The sequence below is a fragment of the Hippoglossus hippoglossus genome, chromosome 5, assembly GCF_009819705.1.
Source record: "Hippoglossus hippoglossus isolate fHipHip1 chromosome 5, fHipHip1.pri, whole genome shotgun sequence".
NCBI lineage: Eukaryota > Metazoa > Chordata > Actinopteri > Pleuronectiformes > Pleuronectidae > Hippoglossus > Hippoglossus hippoglossus.
The window spans coordinates 13,622,761-13,641,980 of record NC_047155.1 but is presented as its reverse complement, the minus strand read 5'-3'; the positions used below and the strand labels follow the sequence as shown (position 1 = coordinate 13,641,980).

At 40.4% G+C, this 19,220-nt stretch overlaps 3 protein-coding genes across 4 annotated transcripts; all 3 read left to right on the top strand.

The window, feature by feature from the left end:
• Positions 1-867: 867 nt before the first annotated feature.
• Positions 868-8,071, top strand: rassf1 (Ras association domain family member 1). The gene is made up of 8 exons (XM_034584800.1): positions 868-1,130; positions 2,390-2,464; positions 2,553-2,869; positions 4,523-4,647; positions 6,119-6,223; positions 6,317-6,608; positions 6,696-6,811; positions 6,900-8,071. The coding sequence occupies exons 3-8, from the start codon at positions 2,596-2,598 to the stop codon at positions 7,047-7,049; spliced, it is 1,062 nt and encodes a 353-aa protein (XP_034440691.1). The 5' UTR covers positions 868-1,130; positions 2,390-2,464; positions 2,553-2,595; the 3' UTR covers positions 7,050-8,071.
• A 454-nt stretch (positions 8,072-8,525) lies between these two features.
• tusc2b (tumor suppressor 2, mitochondrial calcium regulator b) lies at positions 8,526-11,416 on the top strand. The gene is made up of 4 exons (XM_034584805.1): positions 8,526-8,724; positions 9,507-9,736; positions 10,439-10,559; positions 10,650-11,416. Exons 2-4 carry the CDS (start codon positions 9,588-9,590, stop codon positions 10,713-10,715), a joined length of 336 nt encoding a protein of 111 aa, XP_034440696.1. The 5' UTR covers positions 8,526-8,724; positions 9,507-9,587; the 3' UTR covers positions 10,716-11,416.
• A 3,563-nt stretch (positions 11,417-14,979) lies between these two features.
• hyal2b (hyaluronidase 2b) lies at positions 14,980-19,155 on the top strand. Of its 2 annotated transcripts, none has more exons than XM_034584795.1 (4): positions 14,980-15,196; positions 16,348-17,327; positions 17,444-17,533; positions 17,960-19,155. In XM_034584795.1, the coding sequence occupies exons 2-4, from the start codon at positions 16,377-16,379 to the stop codon at positions 18,347-18,349; spliced, it is 1,431 nt and encodes a 476-aa protein (XP_034440686.1). In that variant the 5' UTR covers positions 14,980-15,196; positions 16,348-16,376; the 3' UTR covers positions 18,350-19,155. The 2 variants fall into 2 exon arrangements, with proteins under 2 accessions (XP_034440686.1, XP_034440687.1); XM_034584796.1 differs by having other exon boundaries at positions 15,007-15,466.
• Positions 19,156-19,220: the final 65 nt, after the last annotated feature.

Below are 19,220 nucleotides of genomic sequence, written 5' to 3'. Positions count from 1 at the left end.
CATGGTCACCACACATTGGCTACACAGAAAACAAACATGCTCATTCAGGACGTCTCTCTCTCTCTATCTCTATCTTTTCCTCCCATCATTGCATCCACTGCCATTGTTAGATTCTTCATTCATTTCCTGTGTTTACAGGGACATATAATATAGTCCTAAAGTAGGAAAATACATATGTGCATTATTCCCAGACAATTTTAAAAAAGTGTTGACAAATGTCCTACAATGCATTGTTAAATAAAGCGGGGGGTCCTGAAGTAATGGGTATTTGTATCAAAATGCAATGGGTTCTTCCCAGGTCCGGGCCCCTTCTCATCACCAGGTTTGGTCGAATTTGGTTGAATAGTTTTTGCGTAAATTGGGTTTTCAAACAAACCAACAAACACACAGGGCGACAACATAACCTCCCTGGCAAAGATCAGTTCAAGAATTCAGAAACCAGTGTGCAGTGGTGAAGGAAGTAGGGAAGTACTAAATAATAAAAGTAAGTATGTACTTTCTTTTAAATGAAGTTAGAACAATATATTTAAACTAGCCAAGACACTAATGAACACTAAGAACACTAATGCGACAGTCTGCTAGGTCATCATAGCCGAGGTTTGGTCTCCTCTAGATCCATTTCAGATTATTTCTTATTCACTAGTGATGCTGCTGCAGGAGGCGGGGTCTATTGTTACCTATCTGCTCTGATTGGATCATTGAAACAACCCTCCTCAAATTATTGATTAATTTTAAAGCTAAACTAAAAAATCAATGTGAACATGTAACAAACTGTATGTGGAGTAGAAAGTACAGATAAAGTGATAAATGTACTTAAGTAAAGTACAGATACATAAAAAATGTGCTTAACTTCAACAACTAACTGAATGTACTTTGTTACATCCCACCACTGTGTGTATGCACATGCATGTGAATAGTATGTGGTAACATGTCCGTGTGCATGTAGTGAGGTTTGTCCCTTGTGGCTCCTCATAGTGTCCTCCTGTCGGGACGGGTTAATGCGCACACGGGATTAGACGGTAATCCGCACTCATGCGCAAACACAAGTGCGTGAGGCTGGAGAGAGGTTCTGCTCTAATTCTGCGACTACCACAGATTTCCTCTGAGCTCATGATGGAGAAGTGAAAGAGGTAAGATCGTTTATTTAACGCTTCATTGTGTCATGTGTTTCGCTGTCAGATGAGACTGTTGCTCCGTTTCAGACCTCAGCGTGAAACCGGGCTGTCCCGGGACAGACTGCAAATGCTTCTTGCAACAAATGGCAGATGAAATACCAAGTTTGTTTTTTTACCATACGAGCATAGTTTCACATGTCATTAACAGAAGCAGCAGAATGATCCCGGTCACAGTGTATTCTTGTTGGCCTGTGGGAATAGTGCACCGTGTACTGCTGCTGGTGGTGGTGGTGGTGGAGGTGGTGGTGGTGGTGGTGGTGACCCACTTGGCAGAAACATCCCGGGTTGTTCACATTCTAGTCACAATATGCAGCTCCACAGTGAAACGAGTCACACTAACTTAAACATGCACCTGTCTGCGAACTTGTTAAACAGGCCAGCTCTGTTTTTATCTGCAGGAAGTGATAGTGTGTGATTCCTTGTCTGTGATTATTCTGTCACCAGCGGTGGGAACAAGATTTTACTTCACTCTGTAATAGCTAAATACTTTATTACAAAATCTAGGACACACTAACTTTCTCAAGTGGAGGTATCAGCCAAAAGGATTATTCAGTTGAATCAATGACACCTGTCATTGTCATGGCTACTTATATAAATTGGTGAACATTTAAAGAGCATTAAATGGCCTCTGGGTTAATTAGTTTTAAATTATTTTAAGTGGATAAGATAGTCACATGTTTATATTTATAACCTTTATCTGAAAAACGATTATATAGCTATGAAATTGGCTATAATGGAGCCCAATCAGTACAGATTTTTGCAGGCCGATGCCGGTACCCATATTTAGGAGTCAAAAAATCTGATACGGAAATATTGGCCAATGTATTTAAAAAAAACCAGTTGATTTCTTTTGAATAAATAACTATAAATAAAAAGAATAAACTGTATAGCATGTTGATATTTGAAATGTTACATTTTAGGTTTGTCCTGTGCTGAATTTAATGAAAGAAATGACATTGATCAGTTCGGTTTTGTTTCACTGTCAGGTGCAGAAAAACAGGATGTGTTGTCCCAGGGTTGCACAGGATTATACTCGACATCCTGTCCCATATTTGAACATAATCATATGAATCATGGCATCAGATAACAGAGGTTAATCTTTTTTTCCCAATGTTAAATCCTATAGCATAATGCAGCATCATTCATGTGTATTGCATGGTTTTTGTATGTTACACTATGCCATGCATGTATTAAAAGTGTCATCTGTCTTGCAGATCCTAAGGATTTGACGGCTGATTGTTCCTCTACACAACAAACTAAGCTGGAAGTGGATGGAACAAACTGACGTGGTGCTTGTGTACACTTCACCACTCACAGCATCCACCACGTCTTCAATACAGATGTACAAGTGCTCATATTGATGCTGTCTCCTCTCAGAGCCGTATGCCACTGACATGTCAGTGTCTGTATCGAGGACAGGATGTCTAAATGTGAGCTGATCGAGCTGCAGGACCTCAGTCTGAATGATCCTATCGAGCTGGCTGCTCCTGCGGCCCGCGCCACCCCATCGGGTCAGCCCTGCTCCTTCAGCGTCGTCCGACTGGTTGGAGACAGCGTCAGCATCGAGGCACCCGGGCGTCGGACAGGAGAGATGGGTCATGACTTCCAGATCTACAGTCACGCTCACCTCACCTGGTGTGACCTGTGTGGAGAATTCATCTGGGGGCTCTACAAGCAGGGTTTACGCTGCACCAGTGAGTAACTTCTGTACATGAATCTAATTTAATGTGTTGAAAGGATAAGAGATCCTTGAGATTTTATAGTTTAGGTGATATTATATATTACTCCTATTGTCAACAAATACCATGAAAAGACCAAAACAATAGACTATAAAGTATTTTCTTTATAGTCCAAGTCTGATGTAGATCATTAATCTGTGCCGTACAGCTCCATCACCATCCAAAACTATTAAAAACACCATGGTGACACCACCACTGTGGCCTGCAATGACCTTCACTGGTAGATATATAACTTATTATTTAGTCAGACCAACAAACACTGTCCTGCTGCAGCAAATTATAACTTGCACACAAAATCTACAGCGGAATAGTCCCCAACATTTACATTTACCCAGAGAGTAACATTTGTGGCTGTAATTATATTGACCAATTTTTTATTTGTGTTCTTTTTAATAAACGTATGCTGCATATTGGATAAACATTTTTTAAAGACTTGTCTTAAATGGAGTTGGTGTTTTGAGCCACAATTGGTCTGAAAAAAGCCAGAGAAAGACTAACACATTGAAGGCGTTTGCCCCTTTTTTCCATGTCAAGAAGAAAAATATGGTATAAAACCAGCTTAATGGTTGGTGTTTACAAGCAAAACATGTTTTTGACTGTAGGCATTGACCTACAAAAACAGGCAACCAGCCACTAAATCTGCATGTCAGGCTGTTCCTGCCAATAGGATTAATAATAGACATTGTGAACCATTGCTTCCTTTCTAAAGAAAATCAGTATTAAACTTAATGATAAACTTCTCTGTAATTTAACCTTACAGTAAAAAATGGCTAAAAATCTTAACATTAAAGAGTGAATCAACTGTGTCGCTCCATGTTCATCCATTCATAAAATCCTCCCTTTCCAGCTTCCAGTATCACCAGATGCAGGATGCTCATGTTGTGTTTTCCAAGTCATGAGAATCTTTATCAGGGTTTGTCCCGATCTGGTAGGAATGGTCTGGTACACATCATGTTTTAACTGGATGTTGGTTCGGACACTACCTGGGAATGTCTTTGTTTCTCCGTATCGTTTGACTTCAGGCGTTTCTGAGACATGTTGAGAGCCCAGTTCAACAAAAGATAAGAAGCGATGTAGCAATTAGAAAAAACTAGAATAGAGCACATACCGCCACCGAGGCCCAACTGTCAACATTTACTAAATCAAGCTGCACCAAAATCAAGCTGCACCAAACTGCACACAGGATCACAAGATCTCTGCATTATTATATTATAAAGTTAAAGAAAGCAAAAACTAAAATCCTGGCTTAGCCTCCCTGATCGAATCAACACCAAAAGTTGATGGGTTCTTCCTTGGCCTAAAACCTATCCACCTAAAAAAAACAATTCTGTATGTTTTGCATAATCCTACTAAAAGTCAGACAAACTGCAATGAAAATAGGCTCTAAATATCTATTTAGCTATTTTTTATTTTGTATATACAAAACCATTGGTATATTGCTTATGTAACATAGATTATATATCTAGGTTAGTGTGATTTTGGGTGATTCTTTTCAGCACAAACACGAGTTGCCGAGTCGCCAAAGCATAGCTGAGACCGTGCCCCCTTTAATGCTCTCTCTCTCTCTCTCTCTCTCTCTCTCTCTCTCTCTCTCTCTCTCTCTCTCAGAATGCAGTTACACTTGTCACTACCGCTGTCAACCATTCATCCAGCTTGACTGCAGCATAGATGGAAGTTTGTTAACAGACCAGGGAGATTTGTCTGTCGATGCCATCGAGACAGACACTAATGTGGTGAGGAATGAAGCTGCAGTTACACACTTGTACAGAAAGCATTGTGGTCCTATAGGGATTGATTTAATCAATTTTCAAAGATAGAAAATGATTGAAATAAGAAACCAAGCCGAAATGATTGTTTTAGAATTTAAAACATGTTGTGTGGGTGGGCAGGTCAAAGCAGATGGAGTCAACCAGATTGCCCACTGCTGTCTGCTTTGTTTTATTGTGCCACATGTCCTCAAAGATACTGGATTTATTACCTCTTCTTTGTTGAGGCTTCTATACAGAAAGTAATTGAGGAGAGAGCTGAGGAGAGGGGACAACATAACAACTTACAAATAAGACAGATGTCCTTATTACAGAACCACAAAATATTAGCACTACTGTGATCAACAAACCACCACTTACCAGATTTAAAGTCGTTTTTTTACTATGTATCAACCCAAACTGAGTGTGCTTTGGCTCGAGTTGTGATTATTTTGTCATCAATATTTAATATTTTTGTCTTATCATGCACGGATCAACCTCACAGCTGTCATTTTCATAAACTAACTACTTTGCTGCAGTATTTCACTGATTTTAAACACATCAAAAATCAGGGAGAATCTCAGTGTAAAAATTGGAAAGCCAGTCAGACAAAAGATCACACTTTTTTGTTTTTGTTTTACTGATATTATTTTAAAAAGCACAAAAACTGGATAAAATGTCCAGAAGCCTCTTTTCGTAAGTCTATTAGTAAATGTGTCTTTAGTTTGAAGGTCTAAATACTTACATTCCTGCTCAGCCCTCAGGGAAGCTACAGCTGATATGGACAATAATGAGCATTGGGCAAACCTTTCCTATCCTTAATGTATTATAAAGCATTTTTACACTCTTTTCACACACATGAACAATAACATGAGGAAAATATTTTTACCTCGGGGTCATTTTAGCAGATCTCAGTGGGAGTGGTCCGGCCCCTTTTAGATATCTTTGTGAAGTTTTATTGTCAGGGAGGAGCTGATGTGAAAGCTGGGGTTGTGGAGCTGTTAGTGGGACCAGTTTTCTCCAGACAGACAAAGGACAGCAGAGACATTTTGGATGCACAGATCTGGAGATAATTTAAGATAGTGTGGATGACAGAAATACTAAATCATCCAAAGTCCCGCTCATCTGAACCTTGGAGAAAATGACCCGAGGAAATACTGCAGAGGACAGTGGCTCGGAGCCGGAGCTATATTTTACTGCATATACATCTTTCTTTCAAAAGGTCAGAGGGTCAATGGGGATGCGGTGGAAAAGCTGATTATTCCTGAGGCACAAAGCAGGTTTCACTTTCTGTTTTTAGTGATATTCATTCATGCATTGCTTCATTTGAGATGATAGAGTAAAAGCTTATTTATTTTACTGTTACTTCTGCTTCATCACTTTCTCTTCATCCTTAAAGCTCATGTGTGAAGTCAAGCTTTCTGCTGACGCCATGTGTTTTCTGCTCTTTACAATTCAGGATGAAAAGATCGATTTGGGTAAACAGGGTTTAAGTGTCGGGGAGATTCAGCAGAAGGTTAAGGAGTATAACGCTCAGATCAACAGTAACCTCTCCATGATGGTGGTGAGTGACACATTAACCTGTTTTCTGAACTTACAGTATATACTGAAACAATTTCACTCCCCATCTAATCCTGTCCATCTGTCCACCTCGCAGAATAAAGACGGGTTCTACACTGGTTTCATCAAGGTCCACTTTCAGTTGCTTCGGCCGATCTCCCTCCCTCCTCCTCAGAGCCCGATGTGCTCGACAGAAGACGGAGATCAGCAGGACAGGCGGATGAAAAGGCGGACATCCTTCTACCTCCCCAAAGATACTGCGAAACACCTGCACATAAGCTCCCAAACACGGGTACGGGAAGTGATCGAGGCGCTGCTCAACAAGTTCACTGTGGTGGACAACCCGGCCAAGTTTGCCCTGTTCGAACGCACTGAGAGACAAAGTCAAGGTAGTGTTCTTAATATTGTGTGTTTAAGTAAAACAGAACTGTGTTATCAAGTATTACATTTTTTAATTTTTTCCCCATTCTACTTAGTGTACACGCGTAAACTTTCTGATGATGTTTGTCCACTCTACCTACGCTTGGTTGCCGGACCCAGTGAGAAAATCCTGTGTCTGGTTTTGAAAGAAAATGAGACTGGGGAAGTCAATGTAAGTTTCCATTTGGTCATATGATGAGACGTCAAAATATCCTGACAGTTACCGTGTGATTTTACTGTGAACTTGCCCTCCTCCACAGTGGGATGCGTTCAGCTTTCCTGAGTTGTGCAACTTTCTGCGGATCCTGAAACGAGAAGAAGAAGAGCATGTCCGGCAGATTGTGAAGCGTTACGCTCTCGCGAGAGAAAGGACGAAGCAGGCGATGGCGAGGATTACTACTCCCGCTTGAAAAGAGCCTTCTGCTACCATCATGGATCAGTATCGGGGATCAATACGAATATTTCAAGCAATGGAAAAGTGAGGGGAAGACCTCCGACAATGACATTGTGTAGAAAAAGGGTTGTTTAAGAAGAAGGGATGCTGCTGTTACATTTAGTGAGAACCACCTAAAGACACTGCCACTGATTGTGCGAGTTTAACCACTGTTGTTAACTGTTTTTGAGACTATTTTTTAAATTTTGGCACTTTAATAAACCTGTGAAATGGATCTGGATAAGTTAAAAGTTTCAATTCTAATTATCAAATAAACTGATGATAGTAAATGATAGGTCAACTAATGTTGTTGTTGCAGTGATTTTAAATTGTACATGGTCATTTATATTTTGGGCCCCAGGATGTTAGGGACACACACCCAGGTCTGATCAGTATCTGCCTTAGAAGAGGGTGTCTACAGAGGTACACAACTCATAATAAGTCCCTAACGTTTGCTGGTGGTCACTAACATCTGCTGATGATCCCTGATATCTGCTGTCAGTTAGTGTAAGACTTTGAAACATTCAAGGGATCTTTTCCTATTTTCTAAAAATGTAATAACAGTGTGCACTCTTCAGAGCCGGCTTTTCCACAAGGTATTTGGAACCTGGCTGCAGTAATTTACTTTCAGATGGCCCCAGATTAAGTGTGATCAGCCTCTGGTGTTAGATGTTAAGGTCTGGTTTTACAGTTTGTGTTCAGACTCATCCTAAAGGTGGTAAAGCTAAGCTGAAGCTGGATATGGATTTAGCTTCGTGCCAGCTGTTTCTATGTATGCGGAAGCACCTTATTGTCTCGAAAGTCATTGCATGTTGCGGAATTAGGAGTTTCATTATTTGCAACTAATGCTAAACCCAAACTATGAATAACAGCCCCAGGTAGATAACAGTATTTGCTGGCCACATGATTTTAATAATATGAATAATAACTCTATTTATATAGCACAATTCAAAACAGCTGTTACAAAGTTACAAAGAGGAAAAATAAAAACAAGAGTACTGTGAGTTTGGCTTTGTCTATTTCTTGAAAAATGCACACGGTAGAGTCCTCGTGGACTGTGGGGTTTCAACAAAACTCAGAAGTCCGGCTGAAATGTTAACTGTAAAAATGTCTTCTTCAAATACAAAACCGTGCATAGGAACATAAACATGGTCAAGGAGTAGTTTTATTAAACCATTTAACCAATCAGAAGCCAGGGCTGACAATTAAGCATTTTGTTGCCATGTAACTAGGGAAGTGCTTCTCCTTTGCAAATCAGACCTGTCAAAAAATACATTTATAACTTCTTTTTTTTTAAATGTCTTTTACAAATAAAAAACATCACAACCATATATAGTTTAAAATGTATTGTACGTGTAGTTTCTTCTTCATTGGTGGGGTTATGTGGATATCGCACATGTGCCATGAACAGACGACAGGAGGTTTCTTCTTCTCTGTCCCTCCCGTCCACGCCGCGGCGACACCTGCTCGCGTCCCTTCTGCAGTCGACAGTAAAAAGAAGCCAGGAAGAACAACGTGTTACGTTAGCATAAACAGCTAGTTCAGCCGTGTGTGTGAGTGTATGTGTGTGTGTGTGTGTGTTATAAGCTCCGAGCTTGTGCAGCTGTATCATCCCACAAGCGACCCTCTCCCCAGCGAACGGGCCGCTTTAGGTACGTTTTCAGCTCAACGGAAGCGACAGACGCCGGTTAGCAACGCAGCTAATGGTAGCGTTTGGCATTTCGTCAGTGAACGTTGCCCTACAAGAGCAGATGGGAACATGTCGACCTGGCTAATGCTAGCAACGGGGAGCTAATTGCCTTTCTTTGAAGCTAACGTTAGCAGCCAGGGCGTAAAGTGACATGACAGCGAGTAACACACGTGTAGGGGCTGATACTGCATGTTGTTGCTTCGGGTTAGCAACGTTAGCTTTCCCTCTCCAGGTAGCCGAATGTTAACGAGCCCTCTGGACACGAGCACAGCTGACCTATGTGTTCTGGGCTTTTCTAAATGTCCGACATGGATTCACACATCATGACACAGTGCGGTGGTCCTCCGTGTGTCTGTGGCAGGGCTGTGTTCATGTGAGGTTGTACTGTCATGTCACCGGCCTGCTACATTCAGACCCTCAGGACATGTGAATTAGAAACCAGCTGGACTCGTCAACAGACTTGGCTTTGTTTCCGGTGTCTCTTCTGTTATGTCAGCCACAAGAAAAGTAAACTTAGCCGAACATTGATGTGTAATCACTGCATCTACTGTAGCTTTTGCATTGGCTGTAGGTGCTGTGCATTTGTTTTCTTATGGCACCATTAATACTGGCCTCACAAAACCAGGATCTCCAACTTGGGGTTTTTCTTATTTTTTTTAATATAAAAATAATTTTGCCTGTTTTCATAATATATTGGAAGAAATGAACCTTTCATGTGTTATTCTCCTGTGTTTTATCCTGAAGGTCACCTCTCATCTGATACAGTGACGCTGTAGCACCACTGCCAGTTCTGTGACCCAAGAAAATAATGTGCTGCAGCTGAAGATGGGTGGCAGCGGCTCCAGATCCAAAGGATTTTGGCCTTTTTCTGGCTCAGTTAGTGTGGAAGACCCAACCAAAGATGGAAATGAGCAGCCCCTGGCCAGAGTTCGAAGTTTCCGAGGCGCAACGCCTTGGGTGTTTACGAGACGAAGGTAATTAGCAGCCTCGGGATCACGTGGGACCATCGAACATATCACAACGATTATAGCGGACTGTTAAAACGTGATGTTCTTATTATCACGATGCCTCACAAGATGAATGCTTATATTGACATTTCTACAAAGTGAAAACAGTATTAGGTTACTAATTTTGAGTGTTATCATTTTGAGATTAGTTTGTAGCCTCCTGTCCCCTTCGCGTCCAAAATATTCCAGAGAAAACTAGTTAAATTTTGACGTGATAGCATTGTTTGGTTCCTGCAGACGTGGTGTTGCAGTAGTGGTCTTAGCTCTCCCCTCATACACCTCTGTTAACCAAGGGGTATTTCCACACTCATAGCTGACCTGTTAGCTTACCGTTCACCCTGACCTTTCAAAAAACAGCACTTTACCCACAAGAAAACAGCTGACAGTCCAACAGAGCTGAGGCTTCAGCAAACTAAGCAGCTGGTTGTTGTTTTTTTCTTTGCTCATGGGTTTGTGGGCTTGACATCCAAACACCACATTTTATTTTTGTTGTGGTTGTGCATACTGGCTCTCACGTTGAGAGCAAATGCAGAATGTGCACAAATGTTTTTTTCCGATTATGTAAAATGATTCGGTCTTGTTGTATTGCCAAGCCTTGGCTGTGCAGAGTTTTGAATTCACTCGGGCACATTATTTAGATGTATAATAATGTTTTCTTCTCTGCTGCAGCTCTTTGTTCTTTGATGAAGACGGCGACTTGGCCCACGAGTTCTATGAAGAAACAATTGTGACAAAAAATGGACGAAAAAGGGCCAAACTGAAAAGGATTCAAAAAAATCTAACACCTCAGGTAAGGGAATTAGGAATCTAAACTAGGACTGTATTCACCAGTTCTTTGTATTATTAGTCCAGATAATTTGAATCTCTTGTTTTGTTTCAGGGAATTATAAAGCTGGACCACCCATGCATCCATGTAGATTTCCCAGTTGTCCTCTGTGAAGCATGACAATGTCTGAGGATTGTCTCAGACGAGCCACTGTGTCAACTCCGTCCCGTGGTTTTCCCTTCAGCTGGAAGCCTGAACCACCTTTTAAAAAACACATGATCTCTTGATATATTTGATGCTCTTATGTGGACAGGCAGATGCAATGTTGCTGAGCCTCTGCATGTGATCTTTTGGCTTGTGTTCAGACACAGAATAGGTCACCGGTGGGGACGTTGAAGGGTGCCAAGTTGGCAAAACCTACTCAGTTTACAGATCATGGTTTGTGTGCATGTATGTGTGAATGTGTGTGCAGACACAGGTAATCGTGACAGTCCTGGAGTTGTCGCTGCAGATAGTTTTTCTGGTATGATTCACTGAACTCTAGGAGTTCAAGGAGAATGTAACCAGTTCTCTCTCCTGTCACAGTATATATAGAGCAGGAACTTTTAGCTGCACACTTTAGATTATTGACACCCTCATGACTCGATTTATCATGCATGGAACAGGATCAGCTTATCGGTAACATCCGAGGGAGTTGACAATCAGCTGCCCAAGAAATCTGAAGTGGATTAACGTCATGGATGGACTGGCTTCAGTGACCTCCGAGCCTCACATGTACACAGCAGCAGCAAGAGATCCTGTCGTTTTCTTTGCTGCTTCCGCATATTATGTTTCACTTTTAATTTATTATAACTTTTTTAATTACAATTTAAAATGCTGAATTGTGTCATGGTCCTTTTTTTTTTATATCCATACATTATCACTGAACAGCAGTAGAGTGCATTTAGTTTGCAAATCATCAAGATCGGGGGGGGGGGGGGGGATAAAATCTAAGGATGTACTTTACATATTAATGGCCTATAATGACTTTATTTGTACCGGTGCAGATTATAGTTACTACACACGTCTGGCTGTAAATGCCTCAGGACACAAAGGTCGTGGGAATTTTCAAGGGAATTAGAGCATTATAAGCAACCAGCAGAGAGTTCACATACCACAACTGAAACAAGTACAAATTCAATTGGCAGATTTCAGCAAATATACACACTTGTTTGACAAATTTTTCCGGGCTCTCTTTCATCATATACATATAGTGCATCAACACCATTCATCATTTGACTAAAGCCTCTTCCTTGTATTGAAGGATTTAGGCGTGAAAGATAGAGAAACTAGTAAGTTACTTTTAAACGACTGGAGACCACTATTTGTAAAATATAAATCATATTTTACTGTTTAATAATTATTATGTAAAATAATTGTATTTATTTAATCACATCAGGACTATTCAAATACTTTTTATTCTGTAGGCTGTAATGAATAAACAACCTCCCATCTTCAGTTTTGTTCAAGTGACAGCAAGTCATTTTTAATACTAAGTGAAATGCAGGGAGTGTGAGGAAACCGATTCATCAGAATTTAATGTGGTTAGTCTTTGTATCAGAATTATTTAATATGGCTATAAGAGTCTTTTGTAATGGCAGATAATTCTGCTTTTTGTCAGACGTTGTAAACACTAAAATGAACTGACGCCAATGTTGTGGAAATAATGCTCCCGACCTCCACCTGCGATGACATTAACCACCTGCAGAGGAAATTGCGAAGGCGAAACACTGATTGGCAATGTGCGTGTATTTGTGTGTGCTAATGAAGAATGGATGATGTGGAGAGAAGTGAAGGCCATCAATTTCCATGTCTCCATGAGAAAGTGGTTTCTGTAAAGCCGTCTCTGATATTGTTCTCCTCAGAGGATAAACAGGACTGTGCCAAAATCCACTCCACTTTATTGCTTCCATGATATTAATTTACTCTGCACAAGTCCTCTGGCTGAATTCTTCTATCAGTTGTGTCTGGGGGAGACATGGCGATACAATTACTTTTTGTTGTTTACTTTCACAAAACTGTAATATTATGCAAGGCCATGAGGTGAATTGTGGCATTAGGGTTAAATGAAAAGATCTGACTCAGCAAACTGCCCATGGTTTGGCTTTTCTGACTAAAGTCTGGGCAGGTTTTGAGATACTCACAAAGACCACTGTAATCTTTTATCTTACTAGCAAGAATGTGTTTATTATTTTAAATTCTTTGTAGAAACCTGCCATGTCTAAACAACAGCAGTGAAATCAAGAGGAACTGTTGATATACCAACATAGTCTTCAGCAGAGAAATCCACAAATTAATCATGGGTTAGGGTTAGTAATCATGTAATTTAAGAAATGGTTTTAAAATATATGATTTGTCAATAAAAGTAATTAAATGTGTTTTATTTGTCATATGTTCAAACAGAGATCTCACAAAATGTCTTTTCAAAGTCATTCATTAACTCACAAAGGATTGATGATCCCATTTAGTTTAACTTACGTTTATAAATAAGCTATATTTAATTTCTCAGCTCTTGAAAACTGTATATTTGTGATTGCATGAGTCATAACCAATTATCTAAGAATTACGTAACTTCACATAGGTTTCAATTAAACCTGTGTTTAGACCCAGTGTGCAATAGGAATAAAGCAGCATTGACGTGTGTTGCTGTCACAGTAAGAAAAAGTTATGATACCAAGCAAAATTTAACTTTTAAATACATTAATTATTTGAATTCTAAAACAATTCTCGTGTATTCGATGCCAGATTTCCTGTATCTTACATGATTTTAAGTTTGTGGTTTCAGTCATAAAATATCATGAACTATTTACTGTGCTGTCTTTGGTGCTTCCACAGTCTTAATCTGAAATAACTAATAAACTGCAAAAAAGCCTTGAAATACAAATACTTTGGTTTTGTGTGCCCTGTTAGTTACATTAAAGCAATCTACTTTAAACAGTATATGTTTTAAATATTTCTGATGTCAGAGAAGCAACAGCCACTCTCTCTGTTGAAAATGAGAGGTTTGTAAAGTCGAGTTCAAACAGAGGTGGAGTCTGCTGGATATTTAAAGCACTGGTCAGTGGTGGATTTCAACACAGCACGAACAACTCTGTTGCTCTCCTCTGATGAACAGATACGATAATGTAGCAGAAGAAAAAGCTTTACCTGACCACATCCTGATCTCGATCAACTGGAACAGCCCAATTCATCTGATTTCACCCGGAGAGTGGAGAGCACGAGGTTGCTGGTAAGATACATTATTTGGGAACATCAGATTTAAAAGGAAAGTCATATTATTAGGAATTATACTGTTGACTAATAAAACGCATTGTTAACTCTTACTCAAGCTCAAATAAAAATGCTGCAAGAAACTTGCAAGACAAAGTGACTCTCCTCTTTTTAAATACTCATATTATGAGCTTCCTCAAAAAAAAGAAAGATGTAGGTGATCTGGAGATTCTCTGTTTCTGTAACAAATGTTTTCTTGAGATATGGATAGATTTATACAGATTTTTTCAGTATTGAATAGTTAAAATTGGAACTGCCTTGACCAACTACAGTAAAATCTTACTTACACATAAGATTCAAACAATCCAAATTCAATCCCTTATGTAATTGTGTTGTCTTTTATGTGGACCCTGAGTCTTAAAAATAAATGTCATATATCATTCACCCTCATAATGTAAAGTCTAGTGCTCTATTCATTCTTTTATATGATCTTTTTACATTAAGACTTTATCAATCAAACGTTATAAGTTATATAACCACCTTTCATATAAATCAAAAGCAATTCAAAGGGCTTTTCAGGTGTTTGACAAAACATAGGGTGTTGACAATGAATTAAAATGAGTAAAAATGTCAGTAACTAGAAACTAATACATACAAAAGTGATCGATATTAGAACAAACAACAATAAAGGAACGTTAAGATGATACAAATATATTAAAAAAATTGAAAACAAGCAGTAAAAACAACAAATAAAGAAAAAAATACAAAGTATGACATAAAATAAATTAAACTAAGACAGCAAAAATTCGCATGGTTAAATGAGTGGGGACCAGACCAGAATAAGCGATGGACATCTTCTGCAACCACAAAAACAGCAAAACACATCAACGTCCTACTTTGCTGGATTAAAAACAGGAAGTCACTTTAAAAACCGCAGCTCTGGTTACATGCGTGACGTAACAGGAGTGTGTGTGTGTGCGGAACAGTCTACTTTGGCCTTTATTTGAGGGGGGGGTCGAGTTGCACTATTTACCCCCCCACACACATTTCAAGATAGAAAGACTACATTTAAAAATGGGGTTGTGATATCTTAACTATCTAAATTGTGTGAATGTTACAGATAACCTCGATTTATGTTTGTTTTTTTTAAAAAGCCCAAAAACAAGTAAGTGATGTGTGTCGTCACGGTGACTGAGTGGGTGACTGAGCCTTTGTTGCTCAACCCTCCGTGGGTCTGCTCAGTGTGATCCTCGGTGTCAGCTCCGTCTGTCAGCTCCGTCTCCCACCGACATGGATTCGAGCTGAACCGCGGCCGGTACCTTTCACATGGCAGGGCCGTGGAAAAGTCAACGATCCGACGGTTACATGCGCGGAAGTGGAACTAGCACGCGTCGCCCTCCTCATCGGAACAGGTCAGACTGGAGCAGGAAGCAGAGGCGAGCCGCTAGCTAACGCAGACCGTTCACTTTCAATGAATCTGTTAACAGCCAACGTGACCAACTTAGTTTCACACAGAAGAAAAGCAGTCTGCATCGAAGAGCTTGCTGTTTTTATTTGACCCTCTTTCCGCTTTCATTTCCGCTATTTCTCGAATCAACAGTTACTTCCCCAAACTGATTCCCGAAGCAAAATGAATTATTGAACTTGTGTCAAACAGGAAGCTGATGACTAAAGCATACGTGGTAATACTGGTAACGATCAGCTCTTATCATCTTTTCAATGATTAGTGCATTTTATTATTTTATCTCAACAGACAAAATCCTCACAAATGTTTGTCACAAGGACCTGGTGAAGAAATAAAAAACAATCAAGGAAGACCATAAACATATAAACATAAACATGAGTAATATATATAATATATATATATCTATATATATATAGATATATATATATAAGATATATATATATCTTATATATATATAAACAAAAACAAAAAACTTGCATCAAATGTCAAGAAGTTTAAACTGAAATAACAAGAGACCTTAAAAAATACATCTCACAAGTGGATGCATATCAGATAATTATTTCATATAATTAAAGGTTATAATAGAAAAGGTCAGTCTGGGTCCAATTGGCGAGTGGTGAACTTAAGTTAGTAAATGTGGAGGGATCCCCCCCAAAATAAATAGACCGGGGAGAAAGGGGATAATTGAGCCAATAATCTTTCTTTTCTGCAAACCAAAACTCCTCGACCTTCGGGCATCTCCAGAGCACAGCAGGGCCTGGCTCAAATTGTGGCTGTGGCTCTATGCAACTTCGATGGTGTCTAGTAGACTCTGTATTTGATTTAAGAGTTCTTAGTCATACTATAGGTTTATACAGTTATGATATCCCAAATATATGTATTAAGTACCCTATCAATTCCCCCATTGTTGAAATACTTTGCCTGAAAGTCAGTAAATATTACCTGAACGTCCACCTACAGATGTTATGTTTCATATATTTAACAATTGTGACATCATTAGAAAAAGTGCTGTATCCCTGCATCATCTGTACATATATTTGGAACAATTTGTGGTTTTTAATATAGGCTGAATTTAACAAAACCGCCTTCTTTTTCTAGAGAAAGACTAGAGAAGGAGAGAAGTCACCATGGAGGCTGTATTCCACTCTCCCTTCGCTGCAGCTGGCCAACTGCCTTGGCTGCTTCTGACTCTGTTTGCATTATGGACAGTCTTATGTTCAGCCGACGTGAAGCAGACAAGATGGCCATTATATTCCCACAAGCCATTTCTTCTTGCCTGGAATGCCCCAACACAGGAGTGTGCTCCGCGACATCGTGTAACTCTGTCTCTGGAGCAGTTCGACATTGTGGCGTCTCCCAATGAGGGCTTTGTCCGGCAGAATCTCACAATCTTCTACAAGGAGCGCCTCGGCTTGTATCCTTATTACAAGCGCGATGGCACTGCAGTGAATGGAGGTCTTCCACAGCTCGCCAGCCTCGCTCAGCACTACGAAAAGATGCCCGGAGGTGTGCAGAAGTACATCCGTGAGCCAGATGCAAAAGGCTTGGCTGTTATTGACTGGGAGGAGTGGCGCCCACTGTGGATCCGAAATTGGGATATTAAAGACATTTATCGAAGTAAATCTCGGGAAATGCTGGCCAAAAAGAATCCTGAGTGGACCCCAGATCAAGTGGCTAAAGTCGCACAGCAGGAATTTGAGTCGTCAGCTCGTAAGTTCATGCTGGAGACTTTAAAGTTTGCCAAGAATCTGAGGCCCAATCAACTGTGGGGCTTCTACCTGTTTCCAGACTGTTACAACCATGATTACAGGATTGGACTGAAAAACTACACAGGCCGCTGTCCCTCAGTGGAGATGGCACGCAATAATCAACTGAACTGGTTGTGGATGGAATGTACTGCATTCTTCCCGTCCATATACATGGGCTCGGTACTACGCTCTTCAAACTACGGGCGTCTGTTTGTCCGGAACAGAGTGAAGGAGGCGATGCGGCTGGCATCTGTTGGGGATGGATTAGCAAATCCTGTGTTTGTTTATACCCGACCTACGTATATGAATCAGATGACACTTCTAAGTGAGGTTAGTTCACCAAGGCAATAATTAATCAAGCACACAAGGCTTCATAATCTGTTGTTGTGTTCTTTTGTGCTCATTGTATGAGTCACCACTGAACTGTGTCTGTAAATGTTTTGTAGATGGATCTGGTCTCCACCATCGGTGAGAGTGTTGCACTTGGAGCCGCAGGTATAATCTTCTGGGGGGAAAGCTCCTATGCAAGCAGTGAGGTAAGTGAACCCTCTCTATTCGTTTTTATACTTAATTAAAGCTTTCAGACATTGAACCCCGTATCATTTACTGGCATTATCTGCAGGGGCTCTGTGAGAACGCAAATGTCAGAGTGAGACGAATTTGTCTGGCCAGCGCCCTAGTAAACACTGCTTCCTGCATGCTGGGCCACCACTCACTTAAAACCTCCAGAGATTTCTGTGTTGAAATGTGTCTAAGGAAAACTCTGGAGAAAGCCCTAACCCAATTGTTCGGAGTTCATGTCTGAAAACAGCTTTATATATTCATTAATTTAAAATGCACAGTGTGCAGCTCAAACATAAATGCATTTGATGCACTATACCCAATTATATCTGCATTTGTTTGATGCTGAGCAGTTTAGTGATTAGAGGTTTGGGTGTATCTTTTTTTTATTTATCCTCCAGGAGAGCTGCTCCATCCTAAATAAGTATCTTCAGGGACTCCTGGGCCAGTACCTGCTCAATGTGTCCACAGCAGCAGAGCACTGCAGCCAGGTCATGTGTAAATCCCACGGTCGCTGTCTTCGCAGAGTACCAGACAGAGACGTGTACCTCCACCTCAGCCCCTTAACACACAGCATCACCAGTCAGGGTGGCCAGTTAAAGGTTACAGGAGCACCTGGCCAAGCCGAGCTTACACTTTACCACACACACTTCCAGTGCCAGTGCTACCGTGGGTACAGGGGTGAGGCTTGTGCTCTGAAAGAAAAAGGGCAGAATAGAGCCTCCTCTGTCTTCGGGACCTGGCCCCTTTGCCTTTTACTCCCACTAGGATTCCTCACTCTGCTACACTGAGGAAACACAGGAGCCCAAACCCCTAACCTGCGTCTGTCAGCTCTGAAAAGAACTCAAACTTCGTGATGTAGAGGTGTCAGGTTACCCTGCACAAGTGACGGTTAAATCCCGTCATCACTCGTCTCGCACTATGGCAGGACCTTTTCATCCCAGCACACAGGCCATCTAAAAGTAATATTTCTGTCTAACACGCTGCACTGGGAGATCTCCAGTCTTGGTTCACCTCCTCGAACTTATGTCCTTCAATCTGTTTTGCAGCTGATGAACTTGCATCAAATTATGTCACAAACCAAATCTTAAGGCTTTTGCCAAGCTCCATGCTGGCCTTGACCTCCAGATTGGACAGTCCCTGCAGAAACAATTACAGCTTAACTTTTTTTAATCCACCTGTACTTTCCTGTGATGAACACAACAACATGATGCCTAACCAAATGTGTGGAAACAAATCATCATACAGTATTTATTAGTTGTTGGTGCAACAAAATGGTACTTTTAGGTATTTTGCCTTTTCACATTGCTGCCCAATAGTTTGTATCCGTTGATGAATCAAGTGCTGTGACCTATAGCCTAAAGATGGACGTATTAATAGTACATTATGATGGTGATAAATTGTGGCAAATGTAGTCTTAAATCTCTTGATTATCTTTGGCTCATTGAAACAACATGGCTGGACCTGCCTGTTTCAGTTTTCAGAGACGTGCCTTAACCGGGCTCCAAATGCTCTTTTACTTTTGTTTACATGTTGTGATCAATGAGGGTTGTGAATTAGTGCGGTGATGTTCATCTCAGCCCCCTTTGGGCACAATGCTATGCTAATATAATTAATATCAATATCCATATTGCGTACTAGGTTTTTTTATTAATAAGCAAA

Bases quoted from the DNA above. Each gene is read 5' to 3' on its own strand.
- rassf1 (XM_034584800.1), top strand. From the start codon at position 2,596: ATGTCTAAATGTGAGCTGATCGAGCTGCAGGACCTCAGTCTGAATGAT. The intron at 6,609-6,695 runs GTAGTGTTCTTA...CATTCTACTTAG, and splicing joins CACTGAGAGACAAAGTCAAG to TGTACACGCGTAAACTTTCT. The intron at 6,812-6,899 runs GTAAGTTTCCAT...CCTCCTCCACAG, and splicing joins ATGAGACTGGGGAAGTCAAT to TGGGATGCGTTCAGCTTTCC.
- tusc2b (XM_034584805.1), top strand. From the start codon at position 9,588: ATGGGTGGCAGCGGCTCCAGATCCAAAGGATTTTGGCCTTTTTCTGGC. The intron at 9,737-10,438 runs GTAATTAGCAGC...TCTCTGCTGCAG, and splicing joins TGGGTGTTTACGAGACGAAG to CTCTTTGTTCTTTGATGAAG. The intron at 10,560-10,649 runs GTAAGGGAATTA...GTTTTGTTTCAG, and splicing joins AAAAAAATCTAACACCTCAG to GGAATTATAAAGCTGGACCA.
- hyal2b (XM_034584795.1), top strand. From the start codon at position 16,377: ATGGAGGCTGTATTCCACTCTCCCTTCGCTGCAGCTGGCCAACTGCCT. The intron at 17,328-17,443 runs GTTAGTTCACCA...AATGTTTTGTAG, and splicing joins AGATGACACTTCTAAGTGAG to ATGGATCTGGTCTCCACCAT. The intron at 17,534-17,959 runs GTAAGTGAACCC...TTTATCCTCCAG, and splicing joins GCTCCTATGCAAGCAGTGAG to GAGAGCTGCTCCATCCTAAA.